Raw genomic sequence first — 17,500 nt, forward strand, 5'->3', positions numbered from 1 at the left:
AGATAATACAGTCCCAAGAGAATATACATTAAAAAAAACCCAGTCCAAATGAAGCAGGGTGACCCACATCCTGACCTGTAAGCTGTCTGATCTCAGTGTGGTGACAACCTTTCACGGACAGACACACAGTCAGTAGCAGTCAAGGGGTTAACACGTTTTCATCTTCTTCTTTTTTCTTTTTTTTTTCTTTTTTTTAAATAACTCACTGGGCAACCTTTCACAGTTTTGACGGACAGGTTTATTCTGAGTATTATTTTCGTGTTTTCATAACCTTCTATCACTGACTGACACAGGATCTTTACTGCCGTTCGTATTAAATCTTCTCCCACCTGTGTATTATACATCATACACAGGCAGCCTGCATAATCATAGCCCATATGTTGATTTGTAGAGACTGGAAATAAATCTCAACCTTTCATCCACCAGACGCTGCTGGGCTTTGAACCTCGGACTTCACGGAACCACGGGAGGGGGTAACCGGACCCTTCCAACCACACGGCTAACGCGGCTATCGTCGTGCGGAGGAAGGATGACGCGTTGAGTGTTTGCACGTACTGCATGTTTGTGCAGAGCCAACATGAGACAACGACATTTGTGCACCACGTGTTGTGCATTTCTTCCGTGTCCGGTAACTCAACGAATGGGACATGTGTTGCCCTCTTAGTGACTGTGGTGAAAATGGGGGTGGCTGATCAAGCGTTCTCTTCGTTGGTTGCGACCTTTGCCAGTGTTTAAAGTGTAGCCAGACATCTGACAACTGACACACGATATGGTGATAATATGGGATAGGGGATTTGACTTTTGATATTTTGGTAATGGTGTATTTGGAAGAATGAGTATTCATTTACATATTGTCCGAGGTGTGTGTGTGTGTGTGTGTGTGTGTGTGTGTGTGTTTGTGAAAATTCATTTTATGTGGAGTAAACGTACCTTTTATATATAAGTATACAGTCCGGAAACCCAATTGAATTCCTACTTTGAATACTAAATTCCAATCGAGGTTAGTTTGATTTTGATCACTCACGTTTCAATTGTTTTGCAATCCCGACTATTTGCTAAATTCCTACTAACATCACACTTTAGAATACATTCTGTAAGCGTGTGCTTGAGGTATTCGATGTGTATATTATTGTACTGATAGAAAGTACTATGAAAGAAAAAATGTAACAAAGCAAAACGGAAAGAATATGTGTATTACATACTGAAAATGACGTACCTATGTTACTGGCCTTGTGACTTTATTCATGTTCATATGTTGTGTGTGTGTCTATATATATATATATATATATATATATATATATATATATATATATATATATATATATATATATATATATATATATATATATAAACAGAGCGCATTCTCATTTAATGTATATATTTCTCTCTAATATCGGTTGTAAAAACTGTTCATTTTTTGTTCTTTCTAAATATACTACAGACTTTGTCACTTTATATTTTCTATTTCACACAAATACATCTGACATTGCTTTTAAAATGCTTTGAAGGATCTGGAAGATTAGCAAACAAGTAAATCTGAACGGATATATCTATAGATAGATAAAGAGATAAAGAGATAGATAGAGGAGAGAGAAAAAAAATCTTTTTCCCCCCCAAATGGTGAATGATTCCTTTTTTTTTTCCGTCAATACAGGAACATCTGGATCAGTGCCAAAAAGGGTGCCCACCTTGGTTTAACTCAAGGATTAGATATGTATGCCTATACCATCTGATACCAACAATCATGAGAACAACAAGAGAGAAAGTGTGGTCATGAGTCGTTCATGTAAGATGTAAATTTTTCCTTCAAAGTGGCTTGAGCTCTTAGAGGCCTTTAAAGGACCCTGTACAAACGTGCACACTACTACTACTACTACTACTGATAATTATTATCATTATCAAGGCCTGACTAAGTGCGTTGGGTTACGCTGCTGGTCAGGCATCTGCTTGGCAGATGTGGTGTAGCGTATATGGATTTGTCCGAACGCAGTGACGCCTCCTTGAGCTACTGAAACTGAAACTGAAACTGTCATTATTATCACTGTTATTCTCATTATTATCATTATTATTATCATCGTCATCATCATCATTGCTACTATCATTGTTATTACCTAGGACCTATCATCATCATCACCATCACCATCATTATTATTATTATTATTGCTGTTATTATCGTTTACTATCATTATTATTATCATTGCCATTTCTGAAAAGGACAATCGCAGACCTACACAACACAACACAACACAACACAACACAACACTCACTACTGACAACACTGTGACGTACAGAAACAGTGGGTCGTTTTGTGCCGTGCTGCAGGGAGCGAGGACCGAAACAGGAGCTGCTGACTTATCTGTTTCACGGCAACGACGAATACAACACTAATCACAAGTCAACAGACGGAACCCGGGAACAGCGTAGCGAACTTAATATTATTAAGTATTTCACTGCGTGCACAACGTCGTGGTTTCGCCGCCAGTGAAGCGATAAGCCGGTAGGGGGCTGTCACACACATACACAGACGAAGACGAAGACACACACACACACACACGCACGCACGCACGCACACACACACACACACACACACACACTCTCTCTCTCTCTCTCTCTCTCTCTCTCTCTCATTCTTTCTCTCTTGGTGCAGGCATTAAGATTCTCTCCATGCTCGTGTTGCGAAAAAGGGCAAGGCAATGCAATGGGAACAATCCGAGGAGTGTGTGTGTGTGTTCGATGGAGACAGGTGGAGTGGGGGTTGGGGGGGGGATTATGTGGTAGGTGGGTGTAGATTAGGCGTAGAGGTCGGGATGGAATCGTGTGTGTGTGTGTGTGTGTGTGTGTGTGTGTGTGTGTGTTAGTCTATGTTTGTGTCTGCGTCTGTGTCTGCGTATGTATGTGTTTTGTTGCAGTGGGTTCTTTTAGTGCGCTAAATGCATGCTGCGCACGAGACTCGGTTTATCGTCTCATTCGAATGGCTAACGTCCAGACCACCACTTAAAGTCTGATGGAGGGGGAGAAAATACTGGCGACTGTGGGATTCGAACCAGTGCGCTCAGATTTTCTCGCTTCCTATGTGGACGCGTTACCTTTAGGCCAACGCTGAACTCGTGATAGTAGTATAGTAGTAGTAGTAGCATCATCATTATCATCATCATTTTTAGCAGCAGCAGTAGCAGCAATAGTAGTAGTAGTAGTAGATGTCAGCAGCGGCGCAGGCTTTCCTGGTGCGTAGCCACAGGAAGAAGGCCTGCTCGAATCATCGACGGATACTGATATGAACGGGGTTACCACCTCACCACAATGACTGTGTTGACGAAGACAAGAAAAAGCCTTGTGTGCAGCAGAGAGTGAGGCACGGCGGCACAGTTTGATTTCCAAACGAAGGATGTAATGCAGCTGCTGGAAAACTGATAGGCGAATGGGTTAGGCTCAGGAATTAATAAGAGAACACACACACACACACACACACACACACACACACACTGACTGAAACCATTGATTGTCAGATTAACTGTTTGTTGTACTGACATTTTCGCAACCATTTGAATAAAATATTAACTGAGCAACACAAGGACATTTTGATTTGAGGAAGGTATGATTTAAAAAAAACAACAACAAACAAACAAACATATTTAACAAATCAAGGTACCAAATTTCATTAATATCATTATCTCCAAAAAATATTCTAACGCACCCACATACTCACATACGTTTCTCTCTACATACATCCATGCATGCACACAAATGCCCATTATAATTCCCCTACCTCATTCCCCTGCCCACTCACTCACACACACACACACACACACACACACACACACACACGCACAAATATATCTATTCATAGTAGTAGCAGCAGTAGTAGTAGTTGTATCACTCTTGTTACTGTTGTAGTTATTTATATCTTTTATATATTTCTTATTAGTTTTGGGGTGGTTTTTTTTTGTTGTTGTTGTTGGTCTTCTTGATTTTATCTATTTATTTATCTATGTATTATTCTGTTTTATTTTTTCTTGTCATTATTTTAGAATTTTCTATTATCATTATTATTATCATTACTATTATCATTATCATCATTGTCATAATTCTTTTGATTGTTGCCAGATTTAGATATCAGGGAGGTTGTGCACAGGCGTTCGTCGGGAGCCTTTCGTCGCTTGCAGAGCGACAAAAAAGGTCATATGACGTCATGGGCAGCCAACCAACGTCATTAGCTTTTCTGGGTGTGCGCTGCCTTTCTTTGGACAACTTTTCGGCAGAGTTTGATCACATCATTTTATTTGCACAGACTGAACCAAACAACAAAAACTAAGTCGTCAAAAAGGTCTTTAGAACTCAAGACATGTACAGCATTTTAATAGAAAGCAACGCAGTAAGTTAATTACTTTAAAAAAAACAACCTTTTCTTCTTTCTTTTTATTTATCTATAGATTCTTTCGATCGAGATCTGGCATAAACAAATGACAGAAAGCAGGTCACGTAATCGGCTTGAACCTTTGCCTTGAAACGGAATACCATATAATACATCCCGTCGACAGTTGTCCAAAACAATTCCTCCTTCCCTCAAGTTCACAAAGATATGAAAAAGTATGCGTGCTGTGGATAAAGTGATGCTTCAAACTGTTATTCGGTGTGTCAAGTCTCTCCAAAGTCGAAGCCAGATGAGGCTCTGTGTTGAATTTTAAATAGATCAATTCGAATACTTGAATGGCAGAGATTTGACAAGAAACACGATCAAAGTAAACATAGAAAATTAAAGCAAATAACTGGTGTAATCATAAAACGAAAATTAAATTATAAATAGCAAAAATATTCATCGAAATAGTTCAAAATAATTTTGTCGGAACAGGCGATTTCCACCTCGAAATTTTAGCATTTCGATGACCAAGAAAAACCGGCAATGTAGACGCGATTCTAACCGGAAAGTCCCGACGAAAGTAGGCTTGTACAACCTCCCTGTTACTTTACTGTGTTGACAACTCCTCTGGTGACAGAAACACGTCTAACGTAGGTGATGACGTACTTATAGACAACACGTCACAGACTTATAGACAATACGTCACAGACAAGACGCTCTTCTGACGAAGCGCAGTGGGCGAAAATTTGAGAGAAGAAATAAAATGAGGACAGTTCTTTTCTTATTTGCCATTTTTGTTGTTCTCTTTCGAGAATCTACCCCTGGAATTGTATTAATGGAGTGATGTCAGCAAGTCCAGGATTTATCTTGTTTTACACACACACACACACACACACACACACAATTGATTCCATCGATCCATGCGTGCATAAACAAAAAGCCAAAAAAGAATACGAATGCAGAACAACAAAGGCCAATATTTGTAATATGTTCCACTCCATATAACTTGAAAACACATCTCAGTTAATTCACATCTCTAAGAAAAACCCAGCATTGTTGTCTGAGAAATCTCAACCAGGCTCTCTGAGAAGATGGTTCAGTTCATGCGAACACACAGATTAGTTTTATGGAGTGTCCAGTTCTTTAAGAAACCTCTTTGGTCCAATGAGTTCGGAAGGTGTGAAACCATCTTTGATAGCTTGAAGGAAAAAAAAACCACACTTTCAGGAAGAAATGATTTAATCCTTCAATGTTACTTTGACCAGTAGACAATAAAAGCCAACCTTTCCAAAAGACGAAAAGTACGCGTATTCTTTTCCAACGGCCATCTCAATGGAAACTTGTGGTGAAAGAGTTCTATGATCAACAGCCATCTCAGAGGAAACTCGTGGTCAAATAGTTCAATGATCAACAGCCATCTCAATGGACACTTGTGGTGAAAGAGTTCTGTGATCAGCAGTCATCTCAATGGACACTTGTGGTGAAAGAGTTCTATGACCAACAGCCATCTCAATGGACACTTGTGGTGAAAGAGTTATATGATCAGCAGCCATCTCAATGAAAACTTTTGGTGAAAGAGTTCTATGACCAACAGCCATCTCAGGAAACATGTGGTGCAAGACACGATGTCCACGTTACAGCATGCTGTCACAGTCGTCACAGCTCAGAAATACAAACTGCTCACGTTCCTCTTCATCGGGCCGCTGGGGCTCCTGGAGATTGTTTCGTGGGACTTTCGTGAGTTTCTGTTGGCCACGATCCTCCCACACACCGACCTCAGCTCCTCCACGGGCGTGACGACTAGCACCAGCCCCGCCATCAGGCCACACCACACCTGCAGCGTGGTGAACCAGGCACGGAACTGCTGCTCGCTCAGCACGTGCAGACTGGCCATCACGCCCGGAATGATGATCACCAGCAGCAAAATGGAGCACGTGCTGCCGATAATGGCGGTCAGGGTGGCGCCGCGGAACACTTTGGACAGCTGCTCGTAACTGGGCTCCGTGTCTTCAGGGAGGTCCGGGAACTCTTCAGCGAAGGCCTGACTCCAGGGATGAAGGGGGTTCTTGATCTGGCGGAGCTTGGTCCACTCGGCGTCCTCGTCTTCCTTGGAGGCGATGGAGTGCGTGCAGAGCGAGACGAGGACAGTGAGGAGGAGGGCGGTGAAGAGACTGGTGCAGCAGCCAGTCAGCACGGCGTAGGGGTGGGCTGTGTTCAGGAGGAACTGGCTCAGGCCGCCCTCGAACGTTGAGGCGTAGATCAGATTGGCACTGATCCCACAGACCAGGCCACTAATGCTTCCTGAAACCAGAAACGTTCCTGGTTGCTTAATAAATCAAGAGTCAGAAGAATCAATTTGAGTCACAGTAGTACAGGCTGCCCAAAATTCTTTTAATGCCTTGGTCTACAGTTTTAAGAGATACCATCGTCCAACAACCCTGTCAGAGCATTTTACGTTACAGCATGGACGTGGTGATAGCGTAACTGAAGATAGTCACCGAGACAGGTATTACAATGGACGGTTACTTTGTTCTCTTCAAATGACCCAGACAGTCAGTGAGGCATGTATTTACAATGGACAATCACATTGTTCTCTCCAAAAGACCTACCGACAGCAAGCCCCACAGCGGAGGTTTTGACCCACACAAGGGAGAGAACCACGCCAGGGAAGCAAGGAATGGTGGCGATGCTGCCGGTCAGCATGACCCAGTTAAGGTCAAGGCCGGCAGCGTTGACCAGCAGACCGAAGGGAATGAAGACGATGGTGATGGCCAGGATACATGTGTTCTTGAAGGAGAGCAGGGAGGACTGGTACATACGGTACTCCCCGTGGTGAGGGCACTGGAACACCTGCACGGTCCTCCTGGAAATCTTTTCCTGTAATTACATATTCATTTACTTTCTTATGTACATGGCATAGTGGTCGTTTTTGTATTTGTATTGTTTTATTTCTTACTTCTTTCTTTCATTTTTTGAGAGGGGGGGGGGGGGGGGGGGGGGGGGGGGGGGGGGGGGTGTATCAATAACTTTTTAAATAGTTCATTCGAAGGGTCATCCCTCTTCTGTTATACGCCTAAGGCTGTCCGCATCTACCAGCGAAATGAAAGGATGAATGTCATGCAAAAGAAGACATGCTACGTTTCAGAAAAAAAAAAAAAATATATATATATATATATATATATGTTCTTGACATGCTCTCTGTATATTACTGTTTCCACAGTCATTCGTTATACTAAACATACTAAAAGATGGGTGCGTCCATTATATCAGCAAATAGACAACTGAGAAAGAGAGGGGGGGAGGGGGGCGGGTAGAGGAGGGCGGGACAGACCGAGAGACAGAGACCAAAAGAGAGCGAGGAGGGGTCGTCAACTAACCTTATCACTGGTGTCCAGGTCTGTCTGACAGGGCAGGCACTGCGTGACGGCGGGGCACTTACACAGATCGCCTATCTCGTCAGACACGGAGTACCTTCGGCTTCTGCGTCTTCTCCTTGACTGGGTCACTGTCGTCTTCCCGCACAGCACACACATGTGACCCGTCAGGTTCCTTCTGTTGATTGACGATAGGGCGTCAACAATGACAGGAATTTGGTTGTCTGTTGGCAGATGTTGTTTGCCATACAACAATGTCTAACCATAGAAATGTCATGAATGTTTTTTTGTGTGTGTTAACCGGGATTTTTTTTTTTATTTTTTTTTTTTTTGGATAGTTACTTGTTAGCTCAAAAACAGTACTTAGTTGCATTCAGGTTTAACATCAACACTCAGGTATGACCGACGGGGAAAACAATCCCAGAAAAAAACGGGGTGTTGGTGGAAGAATACCTAACACTTCACTCACGCCACCAGAACGAAAACAGGTTAAGATGGGCATTGAAAAGTGCCAGGTTGTGACACTGAACATGCCAATTTTTACGTTAGAGTTACTGTGGATCGAAATCACATGTTAACTACAAGTTCGGCTGCTCATCCGACTGAGCCAAGTAATGAAACACACGCATGCATGCTAAATAAGGAAATACTGACGGAAAACAAATGCAAGTAAACAAACCATCCGTTGTTTTGAAGATGACTTTTACAAGATACCTAAACGAAATGATCAAGAGTGGTGGAAAAGTGGGAGAGGAAAACAACTTGTTTTTTTTTTAACCCCTTCAAGACAAAGAAAGCAACAACAAAAATTGATGCCACGTCACAGTAGGATAAAACGAGGCAGTTGGACATCGCTCGGAAAAAATGGAACTATAAAATGTCTGGAAAAGGTAGCTAAAATAATTACTCATCTTTAAACCATATTTTAGTGGAATATTAAAGAATTCAAGGGAAATGAAAATACAAGTACAGCATGAGTGGTCAGATCAGCCGCAGCGTATTTCAGGCTTTGTCAGGCAAACGAGCTCTGACTAAGGGGAAGTGTGGTGTATCTGTGAAGAGATACTGTTCACCACTGGCTGACCAGTTAATCAAAATGAACAACAGAGATGTGGGGGTACCAAATATATGTAAGCAGCTTAACCATCACTCTGAAAACGACTTTACAGAAATACTGGAAGACTGTAGGGGTGATGGGAAAGGGGAACACAAGAGCACACATACAATACCCTTCAAAAACAGACATTGGGGATTCACAGAAGCTGTTCCGTTTCTAACGGAGATGGCCAATCACCATGCCAGATATGACACAAGTTTCACCGCCAGAACGAGATTCATCATATCCCATCAATGGCAGAAACCAGCCAAAGCCTCCTAAAGTATCGCACGCACGCACGCCCACACACACACACACACACACACACACACACAGAGGGGTGGGACCTGAACGGGTTGATGTAGATCTGGTAGATGTCATAGACGATGATGGAAGCTACGGCCATGATCTCTGAGGATCCAGTGGACATGACCAGCATGGTGAACATGATGAGGATCAGGAAGGACCCTGCCCGACCCAGCACCAGCTGACTCACGTACACCGTCACCAACCCTGCACACACACACACACACACACACACACACACACACACACACACACACACACACACACACACACACACACACACACACACACAGGTAAGAAATAATTCTCCGTGGGAAGGGCCGTCCCCTCCCAGAACAAACTGGTTCGCACAGATCATCCCTAACCACACATGCATACAGACAGGTAAGAAGAAAATCTCTCCTCAGCGCCCCTCCCAGCACTAACACACTTGCGTAAACCATTTACAACCCTTGCAGCAACACACACACACACAGAGGAGCATCATTCCAGGAAAACGAGTATATGTCTCATGGGATTCTCCCGAAAAACGTAGATTCATAGTAAAAAGCTGTCCTTGTAAGTGTGTGTGTGTGTGTGTGTGTGTGTGTGTGTGTGTGTGTGTGTGTGTGTGTGTGTGTGTTGTTGTTGTTGTTGTTGTTGTTGTTGTTGCTGTTTTATCTTTGCTGCCTCATCGGCTGCACCATTTCGTGTGCAGTACCCCTCATGCCGCCCATCTGTACTCCATCAGACACTGCCACACCAAGGCTTGCTTGCTGCTGTCCCACTGCCAGCAGTCTACAGACAGCTACCATCGAGCTTCCTGGTAAGATTTCTGGCCGTGGATACATGGACATGTGTCCCCCACCCAGTTCCAATCAGTCAGTCAAAACACCGATAGTGGCCAAGATAACGAAATTCAAAACGAAAAATTGGAACGAAATCTAAAAATACATAAATAGATGAAAAGACAAGAAAGGGAAAAGGACAATATTTGAAATGTCCAGCACGTCAACAAAAGCTACTAAGCTGTCTACCATGCCACGGGAAACTGAACGTATATGTCCTGCATTGGTCATGAAGGTGGCACTGGTGCGATCTCATTCCATACGATTTGCCATACACACACACACACACACACACACACACACACACACACACACACACACACACACACACACACACACACACACCAGTCACACAGAGCCAGGATCCTTCTAGTAAATGATATAAAGCCCTTTAATCAACACCACACCCACGACAGTCCGATTCAAACAGGATCCTTCCGGTAAACGGTCTCCATCACCGCAAACCACATCCACAAGGGTCAGATGGAGGCAAGATTTTACTTATGGCTGATGCGCTGACATCACCACTCCCACGCCACACGCCAAACACATCGCATCCTCATCCTGGAGTCATGTAATGCGTCACTGGTCTGGTGAAACTACACCCTCAGACTGAGACATTATATCTCCGGTGTAACACAAACCACCACAAGAATCCACAAAAATCACACGAACACCAGCCACATTCAAGAAGAATCTTTCACGCTACACAGCAAACTTTCACCTGTTTCCTTGTCACCACAACGCCCAAACCAACCAGACTCACACAGACTCATTCTAGAGCCAGGCAAACAGACACAACCCTGTGACAACACACACACACACACACACACACACACACACACACACACACACACACACACAGAGTACCGGCGTCAATGTCCCCCGGGGGGAGGGCCATGGAGGAGTTGTGTGCAGCCAGAGCCAGGTAGGAGAGGCCCGTAGTGGTGCCGATGGCGGAGGGCACAGCGAACCACACGAAGGTGGCCAGCAGGAAACCCAGCACCCCCTGCACTGGCTTGGCCGCCACACGGGACTGCCACGACGCCTGCACACAGTGACACGGGTCGTCATCAGGAGAAGGGAGAGAAGGAGAATGAGGATGAGGTAGATGACTGCCACGACGCCTGCACACAGTGACACGGGTCGTCATCAGGAGAAGGAAGAGAAGGAGAAGGAGAATGAGGTAGATGACTGCCATGACGCCTGCACACAGTGACACGGGGATCATGTGATCAGGAGACAGGGGGATCATGTGATCAGGAGAAGGAAGAGAAGGAGAATGAGGATGAGGAAGATGACTGCCATGACGCCTGCACACAGTGACAGGGGGATCATGTGATCAGGAGAAAGAAGAGAAGGAGAATGAGGATGAGGAAGATGACTGCCATGACGCCTGCACACAGTGACACGGGGACCTCGTCATCAGGAGAAGGAAGAGGAGGTGAAGGAGAACGGAAAGTCAAGGATGAGGAAGAGGACTGCCACGAAGCCTGCACACAGTGACACAGGGAGAGAATTCGTGAACAAGAAAAGGAAGAGGATGGAAAGGGGAGTAACAGAAAGAGGATGAAGACGAGGAGGAGGAAACTGGAAGAAATTTTGCATGAAGGTGACCAGGGAGGAAATTGAAATACCGCAGCTCTGTCCACGACAGCCAAAATACCTGTAGACAAGGGGTACACTTACAAGGAAGAACAGGAGGACGACACAGGGGACGGTTGAATATTGAAAGAATCAAGGAACGTGAAGAATAGGAAGAAGACCAGTAGAAGGTGGACCACACACAAGAATGACAAGATAGCGGCCAACAGGAAAAGCCACATTCTCTGTGGAAAATACCATGGTACCTGAAAAAACAAACACAACAAAGGCCAGGAACCAAGGACACACACACACACACACACACACACACACACACACACACACACACACACACACACACACGCACACACACACACACACGTTTGGAATAATCAGTCAACATTCAATATTCATAGACTTAGCCACGTTGTAATGAATAAACTAGAATATGGATATGTTTTATTCTGGAAGAGAAATAAATCTGAAAATCAATCTAAACTACTATTTTACAATAAAATTGCTCATGAATACAGAACCGAACCTAGTACCTTATTTGCTTGAAGGATATCTTAATTATAATCAAAAACAATCATTGTGCAAATCAAGAATATCCTGTCATGATTTAGCAATAGAAAAAGGCAGATATTTCAACATCCCAAAAGAAAGGAGACTATGCTTACAATGTCAAACAATAAAGGATGAATATCATTTCTTAGATGACTGCGAATTATACAAAGAAATTAGAATAGAATTCATTCAAAAAGTTCAAAAATACCTTCCAAATATTATTAAACCCAGTCAGCTAATACTGTAAGACAAACTTGTGGGACTGTCTGGGAAATTTGTCAGTAACTGCTGCCAAAAACGCCGTAGCGTGCAGGAGTAATTCAGTCTCTTGTTCAATATTTATCTATTTTGTTTTGCTTTTTGTGCGCGGTTTCATGTAACTTGGCATGCGTGTCTTATAAACCTTGTTCAGGTTTAACCGACACTAAAAATGATTCTGATTCTGATTCTGATTCCCCCCCCCCCCCCCTCTCTCTCTCTCTCTGTCTGTCTGTCTCTCTCTCTCTCTCTCTCTCACACACACACACACACAGAGACACACAGACACAGACACAGACACAGACACACACACACACACACACACACACACACACACACACACCTGGTCACAGAAGGTGATGGAGGCAGTGAGACAGATACCGGTGCAGGCCCAGATGACACCGCCCTCAGACCAGAAGGTCAGGAAACTGTCATCCTCGTTCGTCTCTGGGCCCGGCAAGCACGCGATCTTCCGGTAGATGACGTCCATCTGAATGATAGTGAACAGAATAATGATAATAATAATAATTATTATCCTCATTATTATTATCATCGTCGTCATCATCTTTACTATCAATATTATTATTATATTAGTATTATTATTATTGTTGTTGTTGTTGTTGTTGTTATCGTCACTGTCATCATCATCATAATCATAGGACCCAGCATAAGCTTAAAGTTGGACCAGCGACAGACTGACAGCTGTACGATCAATGGCTTCTCCAGCGGAATGGAAATTCGTTTACAGCTTAATCTTTTTGTGAAGGACTACGACTCTCAGTCCAGAAGGCAAGATTGCATTGTTTCTTCGCGCTGCTAGCTGACCTTAGGAGCTCATCCCCAATACCGATTGTCCCAACGCCCGATTAGCAGAGTAGGGGTGGTATAACTTGGGCAAAACACTCTCCACTGCAATAAAACTTTTGCCCAGATGGTCATTATCGTACACGACCGTCATATAATAATACCAAGGATGAGGATGATAATTTTCTTACTTCAACCATCAACAATACCAAGTGAACGTGAACGGACATGCAATAATTTGTTGTAGAATTAATTTTCAAATACTCATCACTTACTTTCGAGTATTAGTTTTACTCATGCACCATTCGCCAATTAACGATTTCATTGCTGTGCTTCTTGCATCAGATATGTCCTAGTGTGTGAGTGTGTGTTGTGTGTGAGGTGAGAGGTATGTTGTTTTTGTTTTTTTTTTGTTTTTTGTTGGTTTTTTTAACAAAACCATGCCATTGTTAAGTAACTGAAATGTAAGACGCTCCCCACGCCTCCATCGCCACCCGCCCACACCGAACAAGGGGAGGCAAATTTTGGAAGCAGATAGCGCTGGCTTTCTATCGTTAAGTAAGCAGTTGCGTCCCTTACATTGCGGATACCTCAAGCTGTGTTTTTCTCCTTTGACCCCGTGACTGGTGAACTTTTGTGAAATGATATCAGCGTGTTATCGGTTAAAACTGCATTTCCTACGATTTGCGTACATTTCAATGACGTAACTGCTTTTGCTACACGAAGGTGATATCATCCTAACAGGCAGAGGTCCAAATAGTGACCGACATAATGATCTGTGATCTCCGTCTTGTTCCTGGTACGTATCTGGGTATCGAACCCGTGGACACTCACTTCCTAGTCGGACGCATTACGACTAGGCCACCGCTCCACTTCTTGACTCTTCTTCTTTCCATCCTTACACACACACACACACACACACACACACACACACACACACACACACGCACGCACGCACGCACGCACACACACACACACACACACACACACACACACACATTAACACACCTTTCCAAGAAGCGGGTGGTCCGGGTGGTCCGTGTAGAAGATGTTGACGACGAGGACACCGAGGAGAATGAAGACGACGACAGCGTTGAAGTAACAGACGTAGAAGGTGGAACCCAGGCCGCCGATGAAGGAGTAACTGCCACAGAGAGTGGCCAGTACCAACATGCAGAACTCGGGGGATGCCTGCAGACACACACACACACACACACACACACACACACACACACACACACACACACACGAACTGAAATCAACAAAACACTACTTTAAGAAGAAGAAAAAAACAACAAAAAATCAACAACAACAAACAAACAAAGAAACCAAAAAAAAATAACGAAACTGAAAACAATAACAATGTCCCGAATCAAGAGCCAGCTCCACCACTCTTACCACCTCTCGCTACCCTGACCTCAACGACCTACTGAACTGACCTCAATGACACCACTGACCTCAGTGACGATGCCCTGGTTGGAAGCCACGCCCAGCACTGACCTCACTGACAGCAGACAGCAACTCTGCCCTGATTCAGAGCTTGTTGCACAATCCCCCGCAAACCCTCCCAGAAGAGTGACCTGACTGACCCTAGTGACCCCAGTGACCTCAGTGACTTCATTAACCTCAGTGACCTCAGTGACCCCAGTGGCCTCAGTAACCCCAGTGACCTGACTGGCCTCTGCGTGACCCCAGTGACCTGACTGACCTCAGTGACGATGCCCTGGATGAGAGCCACGCCCACCACGGCCAGCGCCGTCAGGATGACCACGTTGATGAGCAGAGCGTACACACAGAACACCGTGTGCGTCACCTTGCCGAACCGGGCCTGGATCACCTGTGTAGGCATCGTCATCATCAGTGTCGTCGTTATCGTCAGCGTTATCGTCATTATCATTATCATTGTTGTCATCTGTGTCATCATCAGTGTCATCATCCTGGTCTTCGTTCTCGTCGTCATCATTTCATTGTCAACACTATCGTCGATGACGTCGTCGTCGCCATCAATATGATCATCGTCGTCATCGTCGTCGACAGTCAATATCATCATCATCAGTATTGTCGTTATCATCAACTCCACAAAGATACCGTATATATATATATATATATATATATATATATATATATATATATATATATTGCCATCATCATCATCATCATAATCCCTCCCTCCTCCTCCTCCTCCTCCTCATCATCATCACTGACGTCTATTTTTGTCTTCGTTTGTTTTTGTTTTGGGTTGTCGTTTGTTTTTTTTTTCTCCGCTGTCGCATCGCCGCTTTAATCGATGTCTTCGTCGTCAATACCATCATCATTATATTCATTATTTTTGGTCATAATCATTATTCATTGGTAGTTTTAATATAATTACTTATCCATAGTCATGAAGAAGAAGAAGAAGAAGAAGAAGGATGAGAACAACACAGACAACAACGTGAAAATGGACAACAAGAACGACAACTCACCCACCTGTAAATATGTCTTGGCACCAGGCGCTCTGGTCTTGAAGTGCAGGGACAGCAAAGGGAACAGAGTGATGTTGATGGCGGCGGCCGTGGAATACCAGAACGCCCCGGATACCCCGTACTGACACACACACACACACACACACACACACACACTGAAGGGAGCCAACTGTATGCCTGATATGACTGAAGTTTCGTTCCTTATGGACTCCTCAGAGAAATCAGGGCGTCAGCAGTGAACTATTATCCCATTTGGCAAGTGATCCACAGACAACAAGGATAGTTTGGTGGTGTTCTCAATCATGGTGTGTGTGGGAGAAAGGGACGGGAGGGGGGGGGTCGCAATCCGATGACTTAAACAAAACAACAACAACAAAACAACAACGAAAAGAAAGAGAAAAAAAAAAACTGATACAGGATGAAGAAAACAATGGTAAGAAAAGAAGGCAATTGAAATATGCTGTGGAAAAAAAGAAATAAGAGCAACTAATTAGTAACTAATGGACTACTTCGTAACTAATGTGTGTAAATATGTATATCAAATTTATATATATATATATATATATATATATGTGTGTGTGTGTGTGGAGTGAGAGAGAGAGAGAGACACAGAGAGAGAGGCAGAGAGAGAAACGCTAGTTCCTGGGAGCTACCTTCACTGGTACTATACACAGGAAATTCCATCTTAACCCCTTCACTGCTGCCGACGAAGACGCTCAGATTGGAGTCACAAGTCAGCGTGTTTGTCATCATTCTTCATGCGGACTCCTTGATGATGATGGATACTTATAAAAGCTCCTACCCTCTGTCGGAGACCAAGCTCTAAGCGCTTTACAAACACGGAGTCGTTTGCACAACAGGCTGCCTACCTGGGTACACCCGCCTAACAGCTGCCATTGGGTGCTCATCATTTGTTTCCTGCCTCTTTCAATCACGTTTCAGTCACGCACACATCACACTCAGACATACATGTAACAGCTAAACATATTACACCATATATACGTAAAGTGATGGCCTGGAGGTAACGCGTCTGCCTAGGAAGCGAGATAATCTGAACGCGCTGGTTCGAATCACGGCTCAGCCGCCGATATTTTATCCCCCTCCACTAGACCTTGAGTGGTGGTCTGGACGCTAGTCATTCGGATGAGACAATAAACCGAGGTCCCGTGTGCAGCATGCACTTAGCGCACGTAAAAGAACCCAAGGCAACAAAAGGGCTATTCCTGGCAAAATTCTGTAGAAACATCCATTTCGAAAGGAAAAACAAAACCAAAAAATTTTTTAAAAACCCTGCACGCAGAAAAAATACAAAAAAGAAAAAAAAAAAAAAAAGGGTGACGCTGTAGTCTAGCGACGCGCTCTCCCTGGGGAGAGCAGCCCGAATTTCACACAGAGAAATCTGCTGTGATAAAAAGAAATACAAATACAAATAAAAGTACACCAGAAGAGTAGTTCCTGCACTTCAAATTCAGACACAGAACTCACTTTTCCCATGTACAGCAGTGCAGTCAAGGAGTTAATGGGAACAAGATATGTATGGCATGTACCTGTCGGCAAATAACGCGCCTAAAGCCTCGTGATCCTGTCTTGTTGGCTAAAAGGAAGAGGGTGAACAATTCAAAACGCACAGGTAGACCTCTCTCTCTCTCTCTCTTTTAATTTTTATTTATCTATTTATTTTATTTTACTTGAAAGGGGAATTCTCATCCGGTGTATGAAACTCCAAACAAAATAAACATGGGCAGCACCTCTTTGCGGGCTTACATGTTTTGCTCTTTTTTTTCTGGTTTTGTTCGTCGTTTCTTGTTCGATTGTTAATCTCCCTGGCATAAACGCCCGCCAAACAGGCTATCGTCAAGAAA

General features: G+C 43.8%; 2 protein-coding genes across 3 annotated transcripts in view; both read right to left on the reverse strand.

Annotated features, from left to right (window-relative positions):
* The window catches only part of LOC143298900 (uncharacterized), a 36,999-nt gene extending 34,491 nt beyond the window's left edge, over positions 1-2,508 (reverse strand). Inside the window, exon 1 of one of the 2 annotated variants that reach the window (XM_076611922.1) lies at positions 2,290-2,508. The gene's annotated coding sequence lies outside the window, so the exon portion shown is untranslated. Of the gene's footprint in view, positions 1-2,270 lie in introns of both variants that reach the window. The other variant, XM_076611921.1, reaches the window with a different exon arrangement.
* Positions 2,509-4,915: 2,407 nt separating this feature from the next.
* The window catches only part of LOC143298833 (uncharacterized), a 19,060-nt gene continuing 6,475 nt past the window's right edge, over positions 4,916-17,500 (reverse strand). The window contains exons 4-12 of the mRNA XM_076611829.1: positions 15,643-15,759; positions 14,882-15,010; positions 14,182-14,364; positions 12,713-12,859; positions 10,831-11,008; positions 9,175-9,340; positions 7,735-7,909; positions 6,967-7,234; positions 4,916-6,658 (exon numbers count right to left, since the gene is read on the reverse strand). Coding sequence (XP_076467944.1) covers positions 6,021-6,658; positions 6,967-7,234; positions 7,735-7,909; positions 9,175-9,340; positions 10,831-11,008; positions 12,713-12,859; positions 14,182-14,364; positions 14,882-15,010; positions 15,643-15,759 — 2,001 coding nt within the window. The 3' untranslated portion in view covers positions 4,916-6,020. The remainder of the gene's footprint in view (positions 6,659-6,966; positions 7,235-7,734; positions 7,910-9,174; positions 9,341-10,830; positions 11,009-12,712; positions 12,860-14,181; positions 14,365-14,881; positions 15,011-15,642; positions 15,760-17,500) is intronic.

Source organism: Babylonia areolata, chromosome 24 (genome assembly GCF_041734735.1).
Source record: "Babylonia areolata isolate BAREFJ2019XMU chromosome 24, ASM4173473v1, whole genome shotgun sequence".
NCBI lineage: Eukaryota > Metazoa > Mollusca > Gastropoda > Neogastropoda > Buccinidae > Babylonia > Babylonia areolata.